The sequence below is a fragment of the Pogona vitticeps genome, chromosome 13, assembly GCF_051106095.1.
Source record: "Pogona vitticeps strain Pit_001003342236 chromosome 13, PviZW2.1, whole genome shotgun sequence".
In the NCBI taxonomy this organism is placed as follows: domain Eukaryota; kingdom Metazoa; phylum Chordata; class Lepidosauria; order Squamata; family Agamidae; genus Pogona; species Pogona vitticeps.
In genome coordinates this window covers 17,624,902-17,652,345 of record NC_135795.1, presented here as the reverse complement: position 1 = coordinate 17,652,345, position 27,444 = coordinate 17,624,902, and the positions used below count along the sequence as shown (strand labels likewise).

At 48.5% G+C, this 27,444-nt stretch overlaps 1 protein-coding gene across 3 annotated transcripts; it reads right to left on the bottom strand.

The window, feature by feature from the left end:
- Positions 1 to 1,482: 1,482 nt before the first annotated feature.
- Positions 1,483 to 25,654, bottom strand: SNX8 (sorting nexin 8). 3 transcript variants are annotated; one of them, XM_072982599.2, is made up of 11 exons: positions 25,510 to 25,654; positions 13,489 to 13,679; positions 12,213 to 12,330; positions 11,362 to 11,483; positions 10,089 to 10,169; positions 9,442 to 9,602; positions 8,861 to 8,993; positions 7,504 to 7,572; positions 6,078 to 6,227; positions 5,547 to 5,696; positions 1,483 to 4,727 (listed from the first exon to the last, which is right to left on the bottom strand). In XM_072982599.2, exons 1-11 carry the CDS (start codon positions 25,541 to 25,543, stop codon positions 4,611 to 4,613), a joined length of 1,326 nt encoding a protein of 441 aa, XP_072838700.1. In that variant the 5' UTR covers positions 25,544 to 25,654; the 3' UTR covers positions 1,483 to 4,610. The 3 variants fall into 3 exon arrangements, with proteins under 3 accessions (XP_072838700.1, XP_072838702.1, XP_078237408.1); XM_072982601.2 differs by lacking the exon at positions 25,510 to 25,654 and adding an exon at positions 13,883 to 14,040; XM_078381282.1 differs by lacking the exon at positions 10,089 to 10,169 and having other exon boundaries at positions 4,521 to 4,727.
- Between the last annotated feature and the right edge of the window lie 1,790 nt (positions 25,655 to 27,444).

Here is a 27,444-nt window from a genome sequence, read left to right as displayed (position 1 = left end):
TAGGCAAGGCTGAAAGAAAACAGCTAAGAGGCACACACCTCAATTTTTAAACCTGTCTAAGGATTTATCCCATTCCTATGGCTAATGTTGCAATCCTGTATGCATGAACTACGCCCACTGATTTCCTCCAGATATGCGTAACCATCACAGTCTCACTGCTTCCTTAAGAAGCAAGTTCTAGAGTTCAAAAGGGACTTAGGCATAGGATTGTACACTAAAAGAACACAACTAAGCACGTGCCTGCTTTAGAGTTCAGTCTCTATGCCATTTAAGCCAGCTGAATGGACAAAGCCTGCTTAGTGTCTCAGGGATGGCAACATCAGCGGATTAGGTCTGCGGTGCTTGACCATCGCGTCGCGTTGGCCTTTCAACCAGACTACCAAGTCCACCAATCCTTTCTTCTCAACTTCAGCACTTCGGTTTGGAAGGGAATCCCTCATTTTGCTGCCAGCACACCGAGTGGCCCGATTCCTATAGATGCTCTAGCTACCAAACAGGGGAGAATCAGTTACTGGGGTGGGGTGCTAGATGCCAGAATTTACCTGGGGTACCAAACTGAAAAGATCTAGACAGCGGTAAGGGTGGCTCAGTAGCTAGCCATCTAAGTAGCCAGCTGTCTACTGTTTGTTCCTCCGTAGAGCTACAAAACGTGGCCAGTCTATGAAAATCAGCCTGACCTGAGCTTTAGCATGCCCGGCCCACGGATGGAAAGACTCTTGGGCAGTGAGGTGTTCCTGCTCAACTTCCTGTGCCCCTCATCCGTCCTTGTGCAGCCATTTGCACTGCTGCACAGAAGGACCGGTGGGGGCCACAAGCAGGATCCCTCACTCAACACTACTCACGTTCTTTGGGACCTTACAAAGATACACAAAGTAAGGGTGCATCCAGAGTTTAGTTGAGCCGATTAACCTGGTTGGGGGAGTCGGGGGAGAGTCCTTGGATTTCTCTTGCCTCACTAAAGGATCCGGGGAATTCACTTATTTGAAAGGCTTTTTCCTTTCTGTATGGAAAAAAATTTGAATCCTTGCTGCTCTAAGGGAAGAAATAAAAAATATCAATACATATTACAGTATGTCCACTGTAAATTTTTTTTTAAAAAAATTGTACTGATCTACCAAGAAAAAGACAGGAGAAAGAAATGGAGGCTGCGTGGGCCTTCAGTCTGGTTTCAGCCTCACTGGGGCGCTCCATGGCCTTTCCGAAAGCCAGAAAGAGAAAGCCCCAAAGCCAGCCTGAGGAACAGAGTTGATCCTCAAAAGGTGACTAGGTTCAACATTGGTCCACAGCTCCCGCATCTCAGACACGCCAGGAACTTTTGCTTGCTCTTGAATTACTTTGAGGAGTGGGCTGGGAGGGAAAGCAAGGCAAAGACTGGGAGGGGGGGGCACACAGAGAGGTTCCTAATCCCTCCGTTTTGAAAGGATAAAATGGGAGCTTCTGTTATATATCAACACTACGAGCTGTATCTTATTCGGAGCACAAGGCCTGAACGTAAGCCCTACCCTATTCCTGCCGACTCCTGTTGTGCAGTCACGCACACAATCCTGTACACAACCTGTCTTCCACGGCCACCCTTACAAAACTGGACAATGCAACGAGGTAAGGCCATGTAACATTACTCACACCGAAGGTAGCACCCTCGTTAAGGGAAAGAGTCTTTCTTGGTTGTTTTCAAAAGGTGGTGCCACGAAAACAAAAAAAATAAATAAATTAGGAAGTGTGCACCCTCCCACACATACACGCACAGACTTTTTTTTGTAAGGAAACCCCCCTGCAGCCATTTAGGGAGGATACAGGTAAAGGCCGATATAAAACTTTTTTTTTTAAAGACGACGATTCCTCACCAACAGCAAGAGCGCAGCTTCATAACGTGCACGATGGCTCGTACATGCCGACCCGTCTAACACGGTCTCATTCTTTGATCTTGCCTCTCCCATTCAGAAGCGAATGGCTTTTTTGTTGTTGTTCCGTTTCATTTTGTTCTTACAAAACAACAGGTTCACATGACCTTGTATTTGTATTCTTGGCCCAAACTTAAAAAAAAAAAGCAACGCGCCCCAAAGAGGGTCAAGCAGCTCTTCTGCTGACCTCAGGGCTCTGCTCCTGTTACAAACATGCAGAGCTCCCCACACACACCACCACCTCACCCATGTTCCACAAACTCAACGCTGGGGATAAAGAGGTCCCTTTAAATATAAGTCTTTGGATTGTCTCCAACCTAGCTTCTGAGTTTAGCAAGCAGCAATAACTCAAACGGAACAGAGATTTTGCCACAACACACACGCGTACATGCACACTATCCTCTCTGTCTCTGAAGCCCCGATCGGGAATGCTAATAAAGCAGCTTTCATTACATTCCACGCTGGGGCCTGCCAGAAAGGATGCAGCTCCCTGCCAACACACCGGACAACAAGACAGTCATCCTTTAAATTCACCTCTCTGGAGAGGCAGCCCCGGCATGGAAAGGGAAGGAAGGAAGGAAATTAGGCCCCTTACACTCATCCCTTGTGGCTTTCTCGCCTGCTTCGAATGCACTGCTTATTAAAACGTCCGGGCAAAATAATCTGCATCCTGATCATAACAGGTGACAACAGTGTGTTGCTATTTAGCTTGTGTGTACAAATAGGAAAAATATAGATATAGAAAGGGAACAACATGAACCAAATGGGGCTAGAAAGGTGCCTCCCAAATTATATCAAGTGAAACATATAAACAGTAAGATGCCTGTTTTAAAAAACCACCTTAGAATGCCACACAAAAGGTGTGTAGGTTTTTTTGAAGATGGCAGGATTTTACAGGAATACGACGAATTAAAAAACAATTAAGTAGCACTAAAATGTGCAAAATAAAAGCATTTGCTCACAAAAACATTTCAAATACTCTCGATTAATTTGAAATTTGACTCCTGCCTAAGCGATCATCCCAAATGGATTGGCCTTTGATTAATTTTTCCCCCCAGTAGAAAAACATACTGGAATGTTGTACCTTTACGGAGTGTCTCGGTTATATCAATAGCACTGATTTCAAGGGTCAGCCGAGTGTAATACTCAGCTCTAAAGATCTCTCGACCCAGCAGTGTTTATCTGATTCTGCCAACAATCAGTTTAGCAGAGCTGAAGTCTGACTGCATCCATCTGGGAGGAAGGCGGATTCTTTTCAGACCTGATTTGTCTTTTTGAGAAATATGGGATTTGTTTTTTACAGACATTTTAAAAATATTTGCATTGTTTCCTGAGACATCCTTTAAACACATAACATAACTTCGACTTCCACCATATAGCTTATTGCTGTGCTTTTCCCCAGCGCGCCATGTTGTGGATGCTATACGATGGGGTCGACCTTCTGGCCACTCAGCCACAGCTCCCTAGCTCTAGTAAACTGGTGTGTTCATAATAAGGAGAGAAACGTGCAAGACTTTTCTACACACACAAGCTATTCATGTAGACAAATGTCTGCAACCCTTGGTCCCTAAACTGTAACTAGTTTTTCAGGAGAGTCAGCCACTTTGGAAAGGGTGGGGGATAATGAAGGCTCCAAACTCCATCTGCAACGTGATGTCAAGGTATCATCTCAAACCATAGATGTTCCTCCCTCCATATTTTGATCTCCAACTGGGTCACATGGCATACGCAGCTTGGGGCCAGATTTCGCCCAGCTCCATCTAGCTGCTTTCCCTTTCCCTGAAGGCAGCATCCTCCAAAGCAATATCCTCCATTTTCAATGGCTGTGGAGGCCAGGAACAATAGCCTGGTAGCGGGTTGAGGAAGGCTGCCTTAAGGAACAGCCAGCTGCAGAAACCGGAATGGCTCAAGGGACAAGCATTCAGATCTGCTTTCTATCAGGTCAGATATCTCTTCAGCTACTCCATTATTGCCTGCTCTGGCTGGCAGCAGCTCTCCAGAATGCCAAGCAAGAAAAGATCTTTCTCATCGCTGCCATGTGATCTGTTTCATGTCCAGGATCGAAGCTGGTACTTTCTGCATGTCAGGAAGGGCTCTACAACTGAGCTAAAGTCAAACTCAAACACACACACACACACACACACACACAAACACACACACAAACGGGGGGGGGGGGGAAGAGAAAGATACAACTTCAACTTGAGAGAGTCAAGTTTGCCTAAGAGCCAGCCATTAGACATGGGTGAAGTTAAATGAACAGGTATATCAGGGCAGGGCAACTGGTTACCAGTTGCCCTGGTGGCACCACAACTCCCATCATCCCCAATTATTAGCCATGCTGGCTGGGGACGATGGGAGCCAAAGTCCAATGGCTTCTGGAGGGCCCCGGAGTACACCAGTGACCGAAAATTCCTAGCACTCTGTCCTGCGCATAAACAAGAAGCTTCTGGGAGAAGAACGTTCCTCCCCACGCTCCAGCACTTCAACAGGGACAAGGAAATAATTGAAAAGGTGGGAGAGCCTCTTGCTCTGTGCTCTGTCACATTTCCAGGTAGCCCATCAAATCAGGGAGCAGCTCAAAGCAGCAAAAGGGAGGTGGGAAGACGAGTAGAAGCAGAGTTAAAGAAAGCAAAGGCCTCCATGGTTTTATGTCACACACCGGCACACCGCTCTCCCCCTGCCCGCCGCCTCCCGGAGAGTCCTAAAGCATTAACTAGAAAAGAGGTTTCCCTCCTGTGATGACAACGGGGTTGATGCCTGCGTGTTGCTGGATCCCCCAAAGAGGCAGCTGAGTTTGGGCTTCAGTTCACTCCAGACTTTGCTCATCTAGAGGAGGGAGAGAAGAAAAACGTGCGATCCGTCACTTAGGCAAGGCTGCAAGATCTGACTACCAACAAAACAACACCCTGGAGGTAAACCAAACGTTTATAGAGTGGAAGATTGTAAAAGCTTGACCATATTTTTCACGCAAACATCTTCTCGGGCTAGCCTGTTGTGCTTTCAGTTAATTACTGTACTACTTTCAGAAGGGCTTATTGTAAATTTAAAGCACGCATACACACACAGACAAAAACAGTCATAGATATAATACACAAGACCATAACTGCAGGAACCAGAGGTTCAGCTACTGCAGAAAAAGGCAGGCGTGGATTCAGAAATTGACGGTTACCGCTGCTTTTGAAGTCAAAATGGCAAAGCGAGACAGAAGAGGGAAGGGAACCTAAGAGTTCGTAGAAATAGCATTCAGTAGAAAAAAAGAGAAAAGAAAAGATAAAGCCCTAAGCTGGGGATTATCTTTCCATCAGTCCAGTAAAGACTGAACGTGTTGAGTGAACTCACAAAGCACTATGGACTAACTGTTCGGGTGGGGAAAACAACATGGAAAACTGGAAGGGAAGGGAATGAGATTCTCATGAAGAACGGACGGGTTGAACGGCCAGCACAAACACCAGCCAGGAGAGCTAACGATGTACTCTAACCATGTGTCCCCCCTGGTTCATTAATGAGTAAATATTGGCTGAGACGGAATCCCACCTTAACCGAGGCTTAAAGGAGACGGTGAGCTCAGAAAAGCAGCCTGGAGGAAAGCAAAGGGATACGAACCGTCTGTTTTAGAGTCAGGACGTAACCTGAAAAGACCCTTACCTCCTTATGACCCTGAATCTGGGAGTTGACGAAAGCCCCCAGGATGTGAGATGTGAGTGGAAGGTAGATGTGGATCAGCTGAGTCTCTTGGTGCAGGCAGTAGAGGGAGAAGAAGTTCCGCAGCTCCATGGTCAGGATCGCGTTCTCTTGCTAAGAAAGAAAAGTCTTTAGCGGGACACCCAGAGAGGATAAGCGGCCACGCAGATCTCAGCAGGGGTGGCACATCCTCCCAGAGGGCCCTTCCTGTTTCAGAACCTGAGCATCCACGGGAACAGATCCCCTTTCCCCACCAGGCTCGGGAGGAACCCGCAAAAAGGTGAGACTGACGGGAACCAGAAGCTGCTGCCATAACCACGAAGGAGTCCTCCCAGCTCGCGACTAAGGTCACTCGTTCTGCTGGATTTCTGGCCCGGGACCCTTAACCCTCCACCCTTTCTGAGCTCGTGCAGAGCCATTCGGAAGAGAGGCGGCCCTGGACACTTCCTCGTGAGCAAGCCGATCCCGTTAAGAGAAGAGGGCCAACGGCGATACCTCCACAATCCGGGATTCCAACTGCTCCACGGACTCCGGCTCCTTGTTCTGTGCCGTGGCGCTCATCATCTGTCGCTTCATCATGCTATACTTATGCAAAGCTCTCTGGTGCTTGTGCAGGACTCCCTTCTCATGCCTCTCGCACAGATCCTGCATCACAGACAGAAACCTCAGGTTGTGGGACTTGAGGCTGCTTTTTTCTTACACCCCCGCAGCTAAGGCAGTGCACGGAAACATCACTTTTTCAGACTATACAACGGCCAGACTTCAGCGGCCAGCAACGGACTCTTCCAAACTCCCGTCTCAAGCCATGTTGTTCAAACTGTGGTACCGCACTCAGTGGACTTGAGTCCCACCAGGAAAGCACCAACAAGCTTGCTTTTTCAAAAAAGGAAATGCAGATGATTACACAGAGATCATTTATGATACGTTGGTGGGCAAATAGTCTGTGGACTACGGGAAAACGGAATCCCCAGAGTTAGTACAAAGGACAACCGATGGTTTCAGAGTCCATGGCAAGCAGGGTCAGGAAGACATGGCCCCTCACCCCTGCAGAAGCACATGGGACCCAAAGCAGAGTCCCTCCATGTTTCTGTGCTTGGACGCTGGCCGCTGAAGCCTGCCTGTTGTATCGTCTGAAAAAGTGATGTTTCCGTGCATTGCCTTGGACTTAGAAACAGATCTCCTTCATCCCAGCCAGGGATACCGACACCATTGTCTAAGAAGCGCTCGTCCAAGGCAAGCTTCTTCTCCTCCCTTTTCTATTTTCTTAGGAGGTGCCTCTCAAAGGAAGCCTTTTAATGATTTTTGTTTTACCGATTGGTTTAAGATTGAACAGGAACTGGAGGGCCCTGAAGGCGGCCAGGGGGAAGAGTGATGAACCCAGCACAAAAATGAACGAGTGCATCCAGGCGCCTTCTCCTCCGCCACAGCGCTGACCTTCATCCGCCCTCTCGAGGGGGCATTCCTTTGGATCAAAAGCTCCAAAGCCGGCAGGAAGGACGAGGCGAAGGAAGGCTCGGTAGGAAAGTGACTTCCTGGAGCGGAGCGCCCACAGTGCTCGATCAGCACAAACCCTTTTCCCAAGCTTTGCAGCTCGGCGGCCGTGACCTGGGTCATTCTCACCACGCTGTACAGCCGCCTGTCTTCTGCCCTAACCAAAGCAGAACACTTTATTCTGCACATGAAGGACAGGGTTTATGGCAGGGTTTACGCAAGTCCTGTAGTGGAGGGTGGGGCACCTCCCTCCTCCACCCCACGCAGAGAGACATCATCATCATGGGCCTGCAGCCCTAAGCGAGGGCCAGGGACGGGTCCAGCCAAGGTCAGCAAAACCCTCCCCTCCTAGCTGAGCCCTTCCTGCCCAGGCGCTCAGCGGCTCCTGAGCAGTTGGCTTGCACCCTGACCGAGAGAAAGCCAGACTCACTTTATAAGACTGGAGCAAGTCCAGGAAAAGGTTCAGCTTCTCCACCACGTCACTCTCTTCCTGTTTACCCTGGAAATCAGGAGGGCAAGCAAATGGAAGAAACGGTGTGAATTGGCCCAGTGGTTCGCCCACGCCCAGAGCCTGACTTGCCAAACAACCCCCCCCCCCCAATTTGATGGTTGGTTCGGTCCCAGTCCCAAACCTCAGGAAAGGGAGCGGCTGTCGTGATGGGCTGTCAAGTCAGCTCCAACTCAAGGCAACCCCAATGGCCTTTTTGGGACACGTGCGACTTGCAGGGAGTCGCTTATCATGGCCACCCCACAAGGGGAGGTGCACCGAAGGCAGACGGGCTTCGTGGCTGAGGATCCTGAGCCCAGCAGGGGTAAGGGGGAACGGGCGCAACGCCCCAGAAGCCCTTAAGCAGGACCCAAAAAGTATAGAAGCCAATTGTTGGTTCCAACGAGAGCAGACCCACCGAATCAAGGGAAGGGACTGAGCACTGACTTAACCAATCCTGTTCATTCAACGGGACTAACCACTAGATTTAGCCCCCAAATCATAATCAAATCCACTAAGGTATTTCTTGGGAGGCAAAGCTATTGAGCAGCTCCCCAACCCCCCCGCTGCTCTACGGGGCCACACAGATGATGATGACTGAAATGCATGCGGCAGCTTGTCAACCAAGCCGAATCAAAAGTTACGGGGGGCCTGCGGAGGCCCGGCCAGCCTTATAGAACGGCTGCCTCAAGCGCAGTTCCCCCGATCCAAGCAATTTGGCAACTAGGGCTGCTGTCAAGATGCACCGCCCACACAAAATGCCCACGCTTGCAAGGTCAGAAAGAGACACTTTTAGGCAGAGATTTGAGAATGTGTTTCTTGCACTACGGCTCCAGGAAGAGTCTACCACTGGCCACGCTCGCTGCTCTATGCTGGCAGCTGTAGTCTGAAAAGCATGCGGCTGTCACGGCAATGCCATTCAAAAGCCCATTAAATTGACTTAGGAATGTCCGCTCCTGATATGCATGCTTGGATTTATATAATGAAAATTACACCAGTGCTGCGTCCTTGCATGAGGGAGGGAGGGAGGGAGGGAGGGAGGGAGGAAAGGAATTCCCTCCCTCCCTTCCTTCAGAATGCAAAGCTGGGTCATTTTCCTCCTCTGGACTACTGAGTCACTTCTGGAACTCATGCTACTTGCCTCTGGTCCTCCCCCCTGCCTATTACCTGGCTGTCTGCAAGTCTGATTCGGCAGAGCCCTGGCAGTGGGAGTCGGGAGGGGAGGGAGGGAGCCTCCAGGCCTGCCTTCAGCAGGGGGGTCCCTCCACAAAAGCCCAAGGCCGCCGCAGAAGGCGCTCACCTGTTGCACAGCTTTGTCGGCGAGGAGTGCAAATTCCACGGAGAGGCCTTTCAGGGCCTGCTTGAGGTTCCCCCAGGCGCTGTTGTTCAAGGCAGCCCAAGATGGGAGCGGGGTCGTGTCCGAGCCCAAAGCACTGCAGAGAAAGGAAGCCACCCTGGTCGGATCGAGGGAGAAGCTCTCACGAGATTGCCCAAACAGCCACCTTTCTCTCTCTCTCTCTCTCTCTCTCTCTCTTGCCTGTGTGTCTCCCAGCTGGGACCAACAGATTTAGCAGAAGAGCAATGTTCCTTAGGAGACTGACCACCCCCACCATGCCCCCACCATGCCCCCCCCAGCCCACAGTCTCAACCTAGACCAAGCCCTCCACAGCGGCTCTTGGCTGATCCTGCACTTTAATACTAATGTAAGAATAAGAGCTGCAGATCTTGAGGGGAACCCTAGGGGTCATCAGGTCCATCCCTTGTTAAGGAAGCCCAGCGAGGGACTCGGACTCCCGGCCTCTGGCTCTGCGGCCCGAGACCTCAACCACGGAGCAATCCAGCCAGCTGCAAGAGGGACGGCTCCAGCCGACACCAGTTCACCTTAGTTCCTTCCCAAACATCAGGAGATCCGAGGCATTGTCGACCGCCCGCAAGGCTATCCTCTCAGCTCGGTCCCGCAGCTTGTAGAAGCTGTTATAGATGTTTCGGATCAGCTCCCGGCTGGCAGCGAATTGGACCTGGATGTCCGCTGGCAGGAAATCCTAAGGGAGAGCAACAAATAGGAAGGTCAACAGACCCTGCAGGAGCTTTAGAGGGCTACCAGAGGGCCCAGAGAATAAATCACAGGGAGGGAGAAGAAAATCAAGATCAGAGAAACAAACAGGGCATCCACCCCGGATGCCTCTGCAGTTCTGGAAGAAGACACTCTTCAAATAAGCATGCAATTTCACAGGATAGACAGGAGGGGCAACACCTCTGAAGGGCACTGGGTCAGGAAAGGCTGCGTCGATGCCAATTCTGCCAACTGTTGTGCGAACACAGATGACATCTATCGCTATTTAGAGGGCTTGGAGAGATCCTTGTGGACCCTGACTCATTCTGGTCTTCAAAAAGCGATCAGCTGTCATTACCAGTTACAATATTTTAAAATACACTGCCTCTCTCTCTGCTCTCCAAAAGGAGCTTTCGGAAGGTCCCTCTTTGCCAGACAGGTCGGAGGCTTTCCCGCTACCTGGCAGAGATCATACCTTGGCCTGAGGCGCTAGTTTGCAAGTCATGTATTCGTCTCCCACACCCTGGACCAGCTCCCTCAGCTTATTCTGCACATCCTGGAAAAGAGGGGGAAACAGTGGCTGGTTTAGTTGTTTTTGCAAAAGCACAAGGCAGTCAGGCGATGCACCCTCCCTCCGTGTCCAGCGACTGCAATCTTAGTTAACATTCCTGGGTTTTTGCATCCCTCAGCAAATGTCCCAACATTTAATTGCTTCTAGTGGGGTTGCTGGGAGGAAGCTGACCTCTCGCAGCCAAGAAAGGCTGAAAACAAGGGATGGATCCAAGTTTTTACGGGAAAGGGACCTGCAGTGCTTCCTGCCTTCACAGAAAAGGGCCTGTTCCCCAACCCAACCCATTCTGGTCACCCTGACTCGTGCTCTTCCACGGTTCTGCATCAGGGCCCACTCCAGTGACTTGAGGTAACAATACAGAAGGCGGATCAGAAGTCACAGTCAGAGCCAAAGTTTGGCAAAACCTAGAGATGTAAAACTTCCAACAATTTCCATTGTATCCCCTCTTTTTTTTCCTGGAAATGTCCATTTTTTCTGGGGGGAAACTTTTTTTCTGGAAAAAAAAATGGAACTGTTCAGAACTTTACATCTCCAGGTGTTATCACAGTGGCCACACCTGGAAGAAAAAAGCTTGTCCCAAAAACTCCTACCCTCCTTTCCTGACCAAGATTTAAACGACACACAATCAACATCATTAAAAATTCAAAAAATTAAACAGAAACACAGAATAAAAAGATTGAAATAAAGATAAACAGTACATTTACCTGTCTAACTTCCCCTGCGAACCAAAAGCTCTCTGTGACCTCAGCACCCATCTTAGAGACTACATTGTTCTACATCTTTGGCATTTACCATTCCTGCCATTGTCAGACTAATGTGAATCCCATCTTTGGACCGCCTTGACAGAAAACAGACCCAGCCAGTCTTTAAGGAGATGCTACCGCGCCGTGTTATCTGCCAGGAAAAGGACCACGGCGGAGTGGCAGGGGCAAGTGGCTCTGCAGGCAAAGGAGCCCAACTCAACCCTCTGCACGTTGAGCTGTCTAAAATCCTAGAAACACCCAGCCGGTCGGTTCAGTCCGCAATACTGAGCTACACAGACTAGTTGGCTGCCTCGGACAACCGCAGTATCCTGCGTCCCTCTTAACCCCCTTCTTAACACAAGAGAGAGTTCGCGGTGAGAATCAGATATTTCCTGGGGTACAAAGCACCAAAGCACACCCAGGGCATCACTCACCGGCCCACTGAAAGAGAGGAAAAGCTTCAAAAGCACATCCTCGGAGAACGGAGGGTGCCGAGCCACCAAGTTAACGAACCTCTTCAAGGCGCGTCTCCTTGTCTCGATGAACTCTCGGTCGGCTGCAAGAAGGAAGGCAAGGCAGGTTAGGGGAGACGCCCAGAGTCCTGCCTGCTGCTCCCCAACTTTGCCTTAAAAGGTTCGGGGCCCGGCCAGGGAGCCCCGCACTTCCCCTCTCCATCTTTGTATTAAGGCCCAAGAGACTAGACACTTTAAATTACACATAGCACCAGGAATATTTGGGGAAAGTGGCATTCAAAACTAAACCCAAATCATGACAAAATCCATGGCCCAGCATTGCATCCAAAGCGTCTCTACCATACAGCCCATGCTGCAATTTCTGGAGGGAGGGGTCACCACAGGGAGGTACCAAACCATGGGGTGAAGTCTGATGGCAAAATATATATTTCTGCTAACCAAGGTTTGCCATCACGCCTACACTTGCAAACCAGGAATGAACCCCAGTATTTATTGCTGTTGGTGGATTGTTGAGAACACTCATCTACACATCGTATTTAGGGCCATTGCTCCGCCTCAAGAGAAGACAGAAGCTGGAGGGAGCTCACCTTAAGCTGAGTTCAGAGCAGGCGGAAAAGAAAAGCGGAGCAGCAAAGCCAAACCAAGTTTTGGCGGCTGCGGTCCCTGAAACCTCAAACGGCACAGCAGGTTCTCCAGAAAGGACAGGTGGGGGGGGATGTGGTTGCTCCAGAGGCTTCCAGATCTGAACACTTTCTGCTGGGCATCCTCAAGCACAAGTCCACAGCCTCCTGTCTTGACAGCCCAAGACTCACCTCCGAGCATCCTTTTGGGGGGAAGCGCAGGGACCATCCTGTAAGGGAACTTCTGGAGAAGCATCTCATGGAAGACCACAAAGTCATTGTAGCGCCGGTATACCGAGCACCTGAAACGCTGGAGAGGAGACCCAGGGAAAACGTTATGGGTTTCCTATTCCTTCCGCTCTGTCTGCCCATGACGAGAAGGTCACCGCTACCACCACCAGCACCCCTGAGGTCAGACCAAATATCCATCTCATCTAGAGTGCCATTCCCAGCTACATCATGCCACCTTGATCTCTCTGGAGGCACAGGCAGGATCAAAGTGTGAAAAACTACAATAAAATAAAATTCCTGCCAGCCTACAAGCCACCATCTTTTATCTCATGAAGCCACCCACCCGCTTTTTAACTCACTGTTTCTTAAAGACAGTGACTGCATTTAGAGATTAATGGCAGAGCTAACACATCCATAACCCTAATATTTAATATTAATATAGCTATTAGGTAAGAAAGATTTACTGTTTATGCCTCAACGTTACACTTTTAAGATCCTATTTAATTTTATAAATCTGATATTTATTTCCTCACTTATCTTTACTTTTTAAAAAAAGCACAGTTTTTTTATACATACTGACCTCTGTTACTCTCTCACACAGAGAGAAAGTCATATTAAGTTTGCATACCTATAAAAGTATCTGAGAAACCATATCCTTTCTAAAGAAAAAAAATACAGTGGTGCCTCACAAGACGAACACCTCGCGGGACAAAAAACCCACAAGACGAATGGTTTTTATGATCGCTGGGACGCCTCGCAAGACAGCTTCTTCTATGGCCATGCTTTGCAAGACGAATGTTTTTCGCAAGACTGATGCCTCGCAAGACGAATGAATTACTTGTCGCAAAACGAACATTTCGCAAGACAGCGCTACTCGCGGAACGAATTACATTCGTCTTGCGAGGTACCACTATACTTTTATTTCAGATGCATCCAATGGAAAGGAGCAGCCTCGTCTAAGGAGAAATTCCCCCACCACCACCACCAGCAAATGAAATCCTCCCTTTAGGATGTCACTCACTGGGACACAAGATGGCACAGTCCTAAAATAGACAAAGCGGGACTTTTCCTGAAAATCACAGGGGCCCGTTTTGCTTATACACAATCCTCAAACTAGACAACGTAACACTCACTCAATGAATCAACCCAGAGAGTCTCAGCTGGGGGGGGGGCAGCCCTAAATACGGTCAATTCAAGGCGATGGGTCCCACCGCGGCTCACCCCGGAGCAGCGTTACCTTGCTGGAGACTTCGTACTCCACATGTTTGAGAAAGAGGCCCTTCTTCTCCGGGATCAGCTCCACCTGCACGGCGTCCTTGCTCAACAGCTCATTCAGGGTGTGGGAAAGCACCAGAGGGTTCCCCTGAGGTGTCTGCATCGGAGGCTCTTCCGGCTCCCTCGAGTCACTGATCAACGGCTTGGCCAAGTCTAGGAGAGGAGGAGAATTTTTTAAAAAAACAAAACACCAAGGCAGCAGATGGGGTGGAGGTGGAGGAATCTGCCGTGAAAACAAACAGCCCTGGAACGCGATTTGTGTCCTCGCGACTTGCCCCAAAACCAGAGGCTGGGAACATCCAGAAAAGCGGCTCCTTCTGCATCCGACGTGCCCACAGCGAAGAGTCCGTCCTCACCTCCCTCCCCGTAACATCGAGGCATCCCAAGCCGCACCTACAGGCAAGGCTTGCTGGCTGCTCCTCCGTCTGGATCAGGACAGGTGCCAAAAAAAGAGAGAGAGAAAGAGCCAACGCCGTCCGCCAGCCAAGAGGCCCGTATTTCCTGCCCGGCTTGCTCTCGCTGAGACAAGAATCCAAGCAGCAAATCCCTGAGTCAGCAGTCTTGGATCTCAGCAGCGAGGAAATGTGGACGGGGAAGGAGCTGTTCTTGCAGCTCCGAGGACCTTGTTGGTCTGGCCCATCCACGTCTACCGGACGTAGTCACGTAGCACCTGTCAGACCAACTGGGTTTGGGTTTGTTTTTTTCACAAGCCTTCGGAGGTCGAAGCACATCTTCTTGCGAAAAATAAAAACTGGTTAGTCTTATAGGTGCCATGTGACTATCCCTGGCCTCTTAAAGGGCTTCCATTCGACAGAGGTTTTGTTTCACTCAAAGCTGGAACTCAGAAAATATGGGGCTCATCAACCGTGGGCAGTTTCCCACTGTACCCAGATGAAGGACTCGAAGACCAATTTAACGAAGCGGTATTCCCAACCTCCTCCTCTTCCTCCTCCTCCAATGAAAAGCAAGCAAGAAATATCATTCATCGGACAGTCTTTCAAGACAGCGGTTCTCAAGGGAGGACACAGCAATTAAAATCATAGCATAATATACAGAGAAGACAAGAAGTGTCAAATCCCCAAGGAGACCAATTTAAATGAAACTTCAACACCATGAAAGTAGACGAAAAGTGACATCGTCAATGCTTGCCTATCTCCCCAGTGTGTTGTCTCTCGGCTGGTTCGACACTTGGGGTCCCCCAAGGAGAACACCTGCTTAACTGTGAATCATTCCCAGTTTCCTCTTATTATGGGGGGAAAAACAGTTTCTAATTGCAGAACTTCATACACCCTGAAATAAAATGCTTCTCTATATTGCGTGTCAATAGACTATTATGGAAGTCATGTATCACGCAGGACTATTCTGTTACCTCTGAGCTTTTCCGATCATTGTTAGCAACTGCCCAGCTATTGATTCTTGCCGAAAATGTGCACTCAGCCTTTTCACACATTAACTTTCAATGACAGCCAATATACTTTGCCAGCCCAGACCTCATGCTCCCGCGCGCAGTGCACTGTCAAACCAGAAAGCCCCAATTTCACATCTGTATCATCTCGGCAAGCAGCTTGCACAGAGGTCGTTCCTAAGAACCTCAAACAAATATCACCTATTAAAATGTCCATAAATAAGCACAGCAAATGCAACGTCCTTCTGCAATAGCAGAGGCAATAGAAAGCTCTGTGCTGGTCTGTCAAAGGGGCAAGAAAAAGAGTAAGAAAGTGTTCTAGGTTTGTGCATGATTCCTTTTAATGGCACATTTCCCAAGTTTCACTCCCCATAAAGTTACGGCAACAGCCTACCGCAACCCTTTTTTAACCTTTCATTTTTCAGATTGCTTATAAAAGTTTCTATTATTATTATGATCACCATCATCATCATTACCATTCCAGCAACCCTACAGCACATTACAGCCTTTGAAATGCTAAAGATACATAAACACAAACTTTTATTTAGCAATAACACTGCCTATTTCTCTGTCAAGTTAAAAGCCCAGAGCCAAACACACCTAAGAAATACGTTCAGGCTTCTTGGGTGCCTTTAAGACTTCCATCTCCGGCCACATGCCTGAGTTATTCTACTCCACCCAACGTATTTTTACTAATCACACCCAACCAGCCTCTGCTGCTTCTCCTGACCCTCGGGCATCTTCCACATCCCATTAAATCCACCCACCGCACAACAAGCCAATCAAGCATGAGGTGAACTCATAATCTCATCAAATTACATGTAGAATCTTCCTGTGCAAAGCCTTCAGGTTTTGAGTTGGATGGACGGTTATGTCCACAGTAGAAACATCAACTTCAATTTATCACAATGGGTTTGAGGTTAGTCTAAAACTGATACTTCAAAGTTTCAAGAGTTATTTGGCAGATCTTTATTGTCCAGTATCTGTGACCGCACAAGGAACTCTGCCGTTCTTTCACCTTCAGCGTCTTGAGATGTCTTGAATCCCAACACCCTGTGGCAGTGAGCATAGAATTTTGGAGTCTGATTTTTGTTTTGCGTGCAAAGCCATCATTGCTTTTGTTTTGAGATTTGTCTAAGGAAACCTACACTGCCGATGCCCTCAGTCAATCCATCTTAAGGCCTGAGAAAATAATATGTTCATTCACATGAAGGTGGAGCCTTTCATCCAAAGCTATAGCCTTTTCTGTACTGCAGTTCCCACCAGCCTCCGTGCATATGGACAATGGTCTTCGGTTATCATCCGGTGAAAGAAGCCGTAACAAAATAATCATGGACATTTTCTCCTATTGCAGAAAAATCCTATATATCTCAACGGAATTGTATGAAATTACTCACAGTTGTGCATGCAGCTGTAATCAAGTAGCAACCTAGTCGTTCTGGGGATATTCACTTGAAAATAAGTCCCCAATGGTGTTCTCCCAACTAGGTCTACCCCTAAATCCTTCGTACTGCATTTCAAATTGGAAGGCAACCTATCCACCAGCACAGTGGAAAGCCTCATACAAAGAAAGACTAACAACCTAGTTTCACTGTACAGTACAGTGATGCCTCGTTTAACGATTACCTTGTTAAACGATGAATCCGCTCGACGATGAGATTTTTGCGATCACAACGATGTTTTAATGGGCAAAATTCACTTCCCGACGATCGGTTCCCTGCTTCGCATTACAATGATCAAAACAGGTGATCGTCGGGTTTCAAAATGGCCACCCGCTGTGTAAAATGGCTCCCCGCTGTGCTTTAGGATGGATTTTTCGCTGCACAGGCATCGGAAAATGGCTGCCTTATGGAGGATCTTCGCTGGACGCTGAGGTATTTAGCCCATTGGAATGCACTGAGCAGTTTTCAATGCGTTTCAATAGGCTTTTTTATTTCACTTGACGAGGATTTCGCTCTACAGCGATTTCACTGGAACGTATTATCCTCGTCAAGCGAGGCACACTGATGTTTGTTTTCATTCTTGCTGCTGTATATTGTCACGTGTTGAGTGAGGGATTTTCTGTATGCACATGTACAGCCTCCCTGACCCCTCTCTCAATCAATCTTGGTCATCACACGCGTGTCCTTTGTCCTTCAAACGAAGGAACACTGCGGATGGTGGTCTTGACCTGTGGCCATTCTTCTGTTTGGTGGCTGTTTGGTTTCTCCAGTGTAGAGCTCCGAACACTCCTCTTTGCACTGGAACCACATATACTCTATTGCTCCTGTTGTGTTTTGGCATCTGGTCTTTTGGGTGGGCGACTCTCTGCCTTAGTGTGTTTATGGGTTTGAAGTGCACGGGGATGTGGTGCTTTCCAAAAATCCTTCTGAACTTTTCACTTGATGACCAAGATGTCCAGTGGTGCCTTGCATAATAAGCGCACCGTTTAACAACGAATCCACATAGCGATCTATTTTTTGGGATCGTTAATGCGATCACATTGCAATGTTTTAATAGGCAAAACATCGCATTGCGATGATTGGTAAGCATTTCGCTTACCGATCTTCGCATTGCGATGTTTGCAGAACAGCTGATCGACGGTTCCAAAATGGCTGCCGGGTGCCCAAAACGGCCACCGCAACCATTTTCATGCGATTTCCTCGCTTACCGAGGCAGCAAAAATGGCGGCGCTATGGAGGATCTTCGCATAACGGTGAGTTTTCGCCCTATAGGAATGCATTAAACGAAGTTTAATGCGTTTCTATGGGGTTCCCCCCCCTCGCATTGCGATGTTTCCGGATAGCGACGATTAATACGGAATGGATTAACGTCACTATGCGGGGCACCACTGTACTCATTTTGGACGGAGAAGATCCAACAGGGGTGGAGGCCTTAGATACAATCTGTCTCCTGTTTATCATCTGCCCTTTCATCCATCCCCAGAAAGATTAAGACCGCACAGAGAAAGACCACAGTTAACAACCCATGACAAGACTGAAGAAGCTACTTGGAGCCTAACAAGAAAGCAGTCTAGATGCTATGATTCAAATTCCAAATAACCACACCTGGGAGACTGAGAATCTTCACAAACCCACAACAATGGGTAGAGAGGGGCTGCAGAAGTGGGATTATCCCTCACCCTCTCCCAGTCCATTGTCCTTCTAAGGAGCTCATTCAGACCAGGGGGAAGTGAAACAAATGTGGAGAAGATATCAGGGGCCTCCTATCAACTCTCCTCAGACTGAAGAAGCTACTTGGAAGAATAGCAAAACGTTTTAATCTAACAAGAAAGAAGTCCAGTGGCCATGACTCAACTTCCAGATAACCCGGTGATGGTTAAAGATTACAGATGACTGCAAAAAGAAAAGAAACAGAGGACTGCATGCATTTTACACACGTCTTCCTCCTGCCTCTGGAATACAGAAAATGCTAAGGATGGAAAGTACAAATACAGGCTCCTAAACCGACCGCAAGCCCTCCAGAATCCTAGGGTTCCAACTGTTCATGGCTCCCATTCAAAAAGAAAACCGTGGGGGAGCATCATTCAACTGCGCCTAAATTGGATTTTACGCTGTGATTTCAACAGGCCTTAACTGGGCATAATTGGACTGAACTGAAGCTAAGGTGTCTGGTATAGAATCATGCCCAACTCTTTATGTATCTGAGAGACTTCAAAATCCTTTCTAATATTGACACCATGCATTCACAGATGAGGGCAAAATAATGCAAATGAAAAACATCTCTTCATCAGTAAAATGATGAGAGTCATTATTATATGAAGCAATGGTACTCCTGGGGAAAACATGATTCAATGTGATGTAGTACATATTTTGATACCAAGCCCAACATTTATGCCAAGGAACACAAAATATGAAATGGTCCCGCAGTAGAGTCCCTTGGCACGTCCTGGGATACATCTTTAAATGAAGTCTCCTGCCAGGGTTTTCGTGGCAAATCTGAAGTTCGATGTCCCTGAAAGCAATCCAGAAGCAAATCTATCATCTGACTGGCAAACTTCAATAAGGAACCCACCCAAGATCATTAGCCAAGAAGACTAAGGCGGATACTGCTGTCAGCCCATCGGTATGAACTGCTGTGTCCAACCATTTTAAAAAAAGGTTGTTTTCTAAATGTTGCAACCGGACGGCAGATTACTGTTTCCTTTCACAGGAGTATTATCTCTATTCCAACAAGTCAGCCTTGACGGTTTTCACAGCAAGCCCCTTCCACAGCTGCAGGACCCCAGCCTAGGCAAATGTTGCTGCAACCTTAGGATTCTTATGGTTACAGAAAGAATTACAGTAGTGCCTCGCTTAACGATTACCTCGTTAAACGAGGAAACCGCTGTACGGTTAGTTTTGAAATGAGGTTTCAATGGCCAAAAATCGCTGCACAATGATTGGTTCCCTGCTTCAGGAACCGATTTTCCACTTTACGACAATCAGCAAACAGCTGATCGTTGGGTTTCAAAATGGCCGCTGGCTGAAGAAAATGGCTCCCCACTGTGTTAGGGACGAATTCCTCACACTACAGGCACCAAAAAAATGGCCGCCCTATGGAGGATCTTCACTGGACGAGCAGGTACGTAGCCCATTGGAACACATTGAACGGTTTTCAATGCGTTTCAATGGGCTTTTTTATTTCGCTTAACGAGGATTTCGCTCCACAGCAATTTTGCTAGAATGGATTGTTCTCGTTAAGCGAGGCACCACGGTATAAAAGGCTTTTCAGCACACTTCAGTGCTGTTCAGTTAAATCTGATGCACAGCAGCTGACATCCTTGGAACTATCAAATCAACTAAGGTTGGTTCTATGAGCAGCTAAACAACGTTTCCCAGTGTGGTGTAGTGGACAGAGTGACGGATTAGGACCCTGTAGAACAGGGTTCAAATCCCCACTTGGCCACGGAAACTTACGGGAGGAGTGGAACTGGTAAAAGCACTCCTTAAAATATCTCACTTCTCTTGAAAGCCCCGTTAGGGTCTCTAGAAGTCTGTTCCGAGTTGACGGCACAGAACACAGGCACACAAATAAGCCACATTTGAAGTGCAGAAGGGAAGCCAAAAGCACAGACAGAATAGATTGCTTATTCCTAACACAACGCAGACCCACAACCTCACGTAAGGAGAAGTTGGCTGGTAAACTGTCTCAGCTTGGCACACAGGAGTTTAGAGGGCTTGTTGTTGTCATAAAATCTTTTTTGAGGCATCACTTTGCTCAGTTTTTCAACCATCTGGCATGGACACCAAAACAGTTAGAATTTATGCCGTCATAAAAGTCTGCAGACCAAAGAATTCCCTTATGGTGGAAAGTCCAGACAAAACCTTTTGGCAAATCCACCGATATTCATTTTAGACGAGTGTTTTCCAAGACATTCATCTTAGAAAATACTGCAAAGGAGAAAACGGCCATCGTAACAGCAGCTACAGAAAATCAAAATTTCAACAACAAGACAGAAGGGGAAAAGATAGCCGGGAAACACAAGAAAGTCCGTCGGGAAGGAAAATGAAAGTTTGCTCATAACTCTCTCGTACCATAACTTCAAAAAGAAGTGACTTCTGATCCAGATAGCATAGGGAGATGAGATCTTCCCCTAGCAATACCAGATGTTTCCCTACCACTTTGGAGCCAAAAATCTGAACAAAATAATAAAAGATCATCAACCAGCATTTCCTTTCCTTCTTCCCTGTCTTATCATATAGGAAAGGAAGAAAGAAAGAAAGAAAGAAAGAAAGAAAGAAAGAAAGAAAGAAAGAAAGAAAGAAAGAAAGAAAGAAAGAAAGAAAGAAAGAAAGAACGAACGAACGAACGAACGTACGAACCAGCCACAGGAAGTAAAAAATAATAATGGAAAGTCATCTATTGACTGCAAATTCCCCAGAAGTCCATTCCAAAGAAATGAGTGCAGGTCATTCTTGAGTAAAGACTTACTTGCTTTTTTTTTTTAAAGCCACTTCCTAGAAAAAAGCTTTCTAAGCATTTCACAACCAGAACAAATACTATAAATCCACTGGAAGAGACACCCAATAGGAGCTTCCGACCCTGGAGGCACTTCTGTGAGTGAGAGGACATATGGGTGCATTTGCTCAGGAAACCCCCCACACACACACACACCAAAATTAGTGTTCTTGGAATTCACCAAAAGAGTTTCACTGAGCAACAGACCAGCTCACGCCTGCAAGCCTCCCCTTCTCCCTAGCCCAGGAAAATCCCTCTTTTCTCTCCGTGTGTCAAAAACAACCCTCGGCAAGAAACAGCTGGGTCGGTCCACACACTGTGCTCAACCAAGCTAGGAGCGTTTCCAACGGACAGCATGGCGCTCAAGACTCAAGTTGAACCTTGCCCCCCCCCCCCGTCTCAGTATGGCTATTAATTTACTTGGGTGGTCTTGCACTCATTTCCTCACTTCACTTTCTCCAAATATAAAACAGCAAAATCTGCATCACAGATTTGCGATGATTACTGGGATAAATGGCTACAAAGCGGTTTCTATAAGTGCTATGGGAGCTGTAAAAAAATACAGCTTCAGCCAGCACGGTCTAGTGCCTGCAGCCTTTCCCAGCCTGACGCCTTATGGATATTTTATTGGCTGCAAATATCTAGTTTTTTGTTGTTGTTATCATGCAGCTGTTGACAACTCTATTGCATTTTACCGGTTTGAATCATTAGCTGTCCTGAATGGAATAAGGAAATCAGCACAGAAAACTGTCTTAATACTGAGGAAAGAAATTCTGTCTGCAACTCAGAAGGGACCTGCGAGCCAGTCGGACTTGACAACCCCGGGATAGATGGATGTAAGAGCTGGCCTCAGCATCAGGCATCTTCCCCTGTTCCTAAGGGAACTCTTCACTCACAGAATTATCTACCATCCCCTTTTAACTCTGCCACCAGCAACGGAATCCTATCTTATCCAGGCTTGCCTGGATGTAATGACTGAAATGCTATCTGACTTTTCTGCAGGACGTCCATCCTTCATCCAGGGCACAGCATCTAGTTGAGCTGCCTCAGGCCGCGGCAGGGCATGTCTTAAGACAAGCACAAGGAAGAAGAGGATGCGGAGGAACTGCTTACAATTTGCAAATGCACAAGTTCATCTCACTTAAGGGAAGAATCCTTCACAAGCAGGCAATGGACACTAGAAGCAATTCACGCGTGGAATGTAAATATGCTTGTCAAGTTTTCAAGTGCCCTCCCTTTGTTTAATGGAAAAAGCAGCCCTTCAACTAAATGGCTCAGTTCAATGGCGGGAGCCTGGTTTTGTATACCTTGTGAATTAAAGGAGGGAAGATATCTTGCTCCTTCAGTATTGCCAACACTAGCTCTGTCTGAGCAATTAGGTTACGCTGGATGCCTTCATCACCTTCTTTTCATCCCACGTTCAATTTCCCACTGCCACCACTTCTCATGTAAAAATGTAAGAATCCCCACTCTCCCAGCTACTAAGTGAAAAAACAAGCCTGAATTAAAATTTCTTGCGACTTTGGCTTACGCGGATTCCCCATAAACCACGCTAACTCTGCACAGAAGTATAAAATGGATGATGGGATACCTTCAACTCCAGACAGAAAAGCAGGCTGTTTCCCACTTACAGACATCAATGCCTCAAAGTAAAAGAGCCTGAAATGCTATTACAGTATAATGGTTGCATTTAAATAAACCAAGTCAGAGGGAATCAAAACAGAATGCACATCATCAAAGCAGAAAAGTAAACACAGTAAGGCCAAATGGCTCTTGAACTGCATTGCACTTGAATTTGTAAAGCATTCATGAGCTAGAAGGCAGTTGGCATGAAGAGCGGCTGAAATTTTCAGTATCACAAGCTCATCATAATCTGCCAAGATATTCACAGAGAAACACTGATAGCCACCAAGCCTATTTGCTTGCCTTCAAAAAACCTCCAGCCAGTTTTCTGCATCCTCTCTGAAGCCAATCTCTCCTCTCTTCTTTCCTTTTCCACAATTCACCCGAAATGCCCATTTTAACTTCCATTTGCAAAGTTTCATCCTTCGCCACCCGCTAGAAATGTTCCCAGCCGTGACGGGCAAGCCTAAAACGCAACCACACTGGATGAAGTTCAACTGACGCTTTGAGCATGCTTTATTGCTGATCTCTTCGAGAAGGTACACTGGAATTTGCACATGTGAACCAGCTTGCCTACAATTATCCCAACATGATAAAAAGGCCGATCTTTCACAACCGAATAGCCCAGTGGCTTAGGCATCTGTCTGCGGAGCCAGAGGTTGGGGGTTCGATTCCCTCACGGGGCCTCCGGGAAGAACAGCCAGCCTGGGTGGCCTTGGGCCAGCTGCACCGTCCCAAGGATGACCCCCGAAGAAGGGAATGGCCAGTCGCTTCTGAGTACTGTCTACCAGGGAAACTCTGAAAAAAGTCACCATAACTCAGAATTGATTTGATGGCGCATCACTATTATTATTCACAAGAAGTAGGAAGAAGCCACCAAAATAACTTTTGAAGAGTGGGCATGTGCACCTGCAAAAGCCTATAGAAAATTGGGCCCGCCAGCCAAATCCAGATTCCTCCTTGAAAACTGTCATTTTCTTCTGCTGTTGAAGTCCCAGGTATAGATTGATCAAGACCAAAGAGGGCTTCTAGTACATCAGCGACCGCTGTGATAACACAAATCTGATATACTAGTACTACTTGGGAGAGGTTTCTGTCTCCCGTTTTGCATCAAATCTAGCCTTAAAAGCCGTGATTCGTTTACAGGCTTTACACAGGATAAATCTTTCTTATTTCAATTCCACTCTGCAGGCAGACCACGCGTTCACAGCTGAGCTCCCCACAAGCGTCCTTAAAATATTTTAGAACTGGACTCTGCACAAGTTTCACATCCCTTCAAGTAGCGTATTTTTTCCAGCCTTTGACGTCAGCCCTGCACGCGCCATTAAAGTCTGTGGATGAGGCAGGCACAGAAAAAGAGGTTAGACGGAGACCCCGCTGGACTGATGGGTGTTTAAGGCCAGGTACAAGGTTAACAACTTCTCTACCTAAGTTCTCAGTAAAAATCAGGGGTGGGGAGAGAGGCTGACGGGGTGCCCTTCCGGCAATGGGGGAAGCGTGCGCGTGTGAACCGGCGGAAGGTAAAACTACAGGCGGGTAAAGCAAAACGTTTCTCACTCCTGCTGAAATTCTTTAAACCAGAGATCCCAGGGAGAGAATCTTAAGACCTTTGGCAAAGAAACCACATATATTCTGATCCTACCCATGGACTCGGCTGCCAAGCTCTCGGATGGCAGCGATACTTTGTGGGAAAGGATGATTCCTCAGCCTGGGGGGCAAGGTGCTGGAAGAAGGAAGAGGGGTGATAATACCCTTTCAGGTCACCTGGTCAGCTAAGCCTGGTGCACAGAACCTTTCAACCGAGCTGGAGGGAGAAAAACAAAATACATATGACCTTCCCATCATTTTATGGCACCAAAAAAAAAAAGGATCTCTGCACACGATCCACCGAGATGCCTGCTCCCCATGGTGGAGGCCATAAAGTTCACGGACGGTAGAAGTCCAGTCCAAACACGACTTCTTGCACGTTCATTAGAAATGTGGTGTTCCCCCCCCCCCTAAAGACAAACGAGGCACAGGGCACTTCCTTCCCCATTAACCGGAAAGAAGACTTCCAGAAAATGCCCAGAGGTGAGATTCGGTTTCCTAAAGGAGCCACCTCGGGAGCAAAGCCCTGGAAGGGGCACCTTGAGGGCGGCCCATGCGTTCCAGAGGGGGCTTCTGGGGCGATGGAGCTGAACCAGCGGGCCCGTCTCCAAAGGGGGGGGGGAAGCCCAGCGAGTTCCACCCACGGGGGGGCGGGGGGGTTGTACAAGCCAGGAAGAGGCATCAGGAATCAATGGACATTAAGGAGACCCTTTAGAGTGACGGCTCCCATGCTCTGCAGTCTGCCACATCACAGGCATGGGGGGGGGGGAAGCAGAGTTTAGAGACATGGCTTCTTGGGGGGGGGGGGGCTGGAATGGCTCCTCACCCAGGAGGCAGCTTTCCCAGGGAGGGGGATCCTGAGAGTGGCACTCCCCTAAAGTTATATTCCCAGGCTGTAACACACTATAAGGGGGAGGGGGATTCTGGGAGTTGTAGTGCCCCAAAGTCACGTTCCCAAGCATTTGAGCTGGGGGATTCTGGGCGCTGAAGTCCCTAAAAGTCACCCTCCCAAGCCTTTTTAGCTCTGTGTGTGTTTGGGGGGGGTTGTATGTGATTCTGGGAGTGAGTCGTAGTTCCCCCCCCCCAAACCAGAGACGCCCAAGCTAGAAAGCGGCTGGAAGGAGCGGCGGTGTCTCCCCATCTCCCCCCCCCCAAACGAGTCTCATCCCAAAACTTCCATCTTGGCAGCAAAGGGGTTTTTTGGGAGGATCGCAGTCCCAAAAGTTGCATTTCCCAAAGTTGACTGCCGGCTTTGGCGGGGAAGAGACTGAGGATACTGGGAGTTGTTGTCCCAGGCCCTCCTGCCCCAGAGAAGTCGGGCTCTTCTGCGCCTCCCTCCAGCTGCTCTCCCCCCCTATCATCATCATCATCATCATCCCCCCCCGAGACACACACACACACACACAGAGCCGGTCTCCTCCGCCCTACCTGAGGCTGCTGCGGCGGGCGCCTCCCCGTCCATGGCGCTCCCTTGGCCGCCCGACCCCCGGCTCGCTCGCGGCCCGCCTGGATGGAGGGCTCGTCGGTCCGCCCGCCTGACCCGCCCGGCCCGCCTCCCTCCGCCGCCGCCTCCGCCACCCTGGGGCCCCGGAGGGGAAGGGAAAGGGGAGGGAAGGGAAGGGAAGGGAGAGGCGGAGGCCGGCCGGCCCGCGTCTCCTCCTCCCCCCCACCCCACCCCACCCCCGGCGCGGGAGGGAAGGAGAGAGGGGGGCCTTTCCAAATCGGGGCTGCCTGGGGATGCTGGGAGTGGTTGTCCCGAACCCGGAGGCGCCGCCCGGGCCCCTCTCCGGGGCGACCTCGGAAGACCCTTCGGGGTCCCCGCCTGCCTCCCCCCCCCCAAAGTCCATGCTTTGGAGCAGAGGGCGGGGAGCCGTTTGCTTTTGGACTACAGCTCCCAGAACTCTCTGCGCGGTTTTTTTTGGGGGGGAGAACCCAACCACCACCCCCCAGCCGGGCCCTCCAACCCGCCCCCCCCCGGCCCGGGCCCTCCTCCCCGCTGTCTTGGGAAGAGGCCCGACGAAATGAAGCCGCGCCGGGGGGGGGGGGGAGGAGGAGGATCGGGTCTTGTGCAAAGCGAATGGCTCTTCATGGCGCTTCTGGAAGGCCCGAGCCGGTGGCATGGCAGCCGGGGCTGACTTGCAGCAATACAGGACACCGTGGTTTTTGGGGGGCGGTGTGTGGGGGGGAAATGCCACGTTCGCCCCATTTCTAGGAGGGAGGGATGGGTGCTGTGCTCTGGGGAGTCGGGCCAGGCAGGGCCCTGATAGCAGAACATCCTGGGGCTTCAAAGTTGGGATCCCCCCCACCTCTACGGTTGCGGGGTCAAGTCACTTCCAAGTTATGGCAACCCCGGGAATGGGAGATCGCCAGCGGGTCCCCCCTATAGAGAGAGAGGCGTGGCACATAAATAAATAAAATATTAAATACATGGCCTTTCCTCAACAGCTCTCCTCAGCTCTTGTAAATCCAACCCTGTGGTTTCCTTTAGGGAGTCGATCCATCTTGCGTTACTCTTCCTCTATTCCTGCTGCCCTCCATGTTTCCCAGAGAATCCTGCCCTCACACGATGCACCCGAAACATGACAGCCCCAGGTTCAACATTTTGGCTCCAGAGATATAGCTCAGGCTTGATTTGATCTAGGACCCGTTCGTTTATCTTTCGGGCACTCCGGGGTATCTGCAAAGCTCTTTTCTAGCACCACATTTCAAATAAATTGATTTTTTTCCCCCTGTTAGCTTTCTTTACCATCCAGCTTTCACACCTATACATGGTTGATCAAGAATATACAAACCTTCTCTATACAAGAACATAAATTAATCAACTTGTCAAGTTTGTCTAAGTGGCTTCCCCAAGAGATCAAGAAGACAAAATGGGTGACCTCTGGCTTCGGCCAAAAACATTTCACTAAAAGATGGGTCCCTTTTTCAAGGGAGAAAGGGGAAATAATTTTAAATAAAATAGTAAATAAATAATGCTACAAAACTCTTCGTGATATAATACCTATTGTGCTGGCATACAAAGATACGAAGTACATAGACTGCACTCGTATTGAACTTTAAACTCCAGTTCCTTTTAAATAAGAAGCTTGAAGAGAACTTCTTGTTAATATAAAGCTTGTCCAGAGGCTTAAAAAGCAGGAAGCGGAGGTTTGCTGTAATAGTAATCCTATATAAAACCTGTCTGAGATGAACATTGCGGGAACAAATTATTCAACACTCTTCAAAGGCCAAGACAAAATTATATCATAATGAGGTCCATGTGAACAGCATATGACTTACAGGATCACGCTGACGGATACTACAGAGGAAAGCTTCCGAGTGGCAAATGGCAATTTTCAAACAGGTTTCATATCATGCTGTTCA

Excerpts from the sequence above, each read along its gene's own strand:
- SNX8 (XM_072982599.2), bottom strand. The coding sequence starts at position 25,543 with ATGGACGGGGAGGCGCCCGCCGCAGCAGCCTCAG. Across the intron at positions 12,331-13,488 it reads AGTACGAAGTCTCCAGCAAG|CGTTTCAGGTGCTCGGTATA; the intron begins GTAACGCTGCTC and ends TCTCCTCTCCAG. Across the intron at positions 8,994-9,441 it reads ATGTTTGGGAAGGAACTAAG|TGCTTTGGGCTCGGACACGA; the intron begins GTGAACTGGTGT and ends CTTTCTCTGCAG.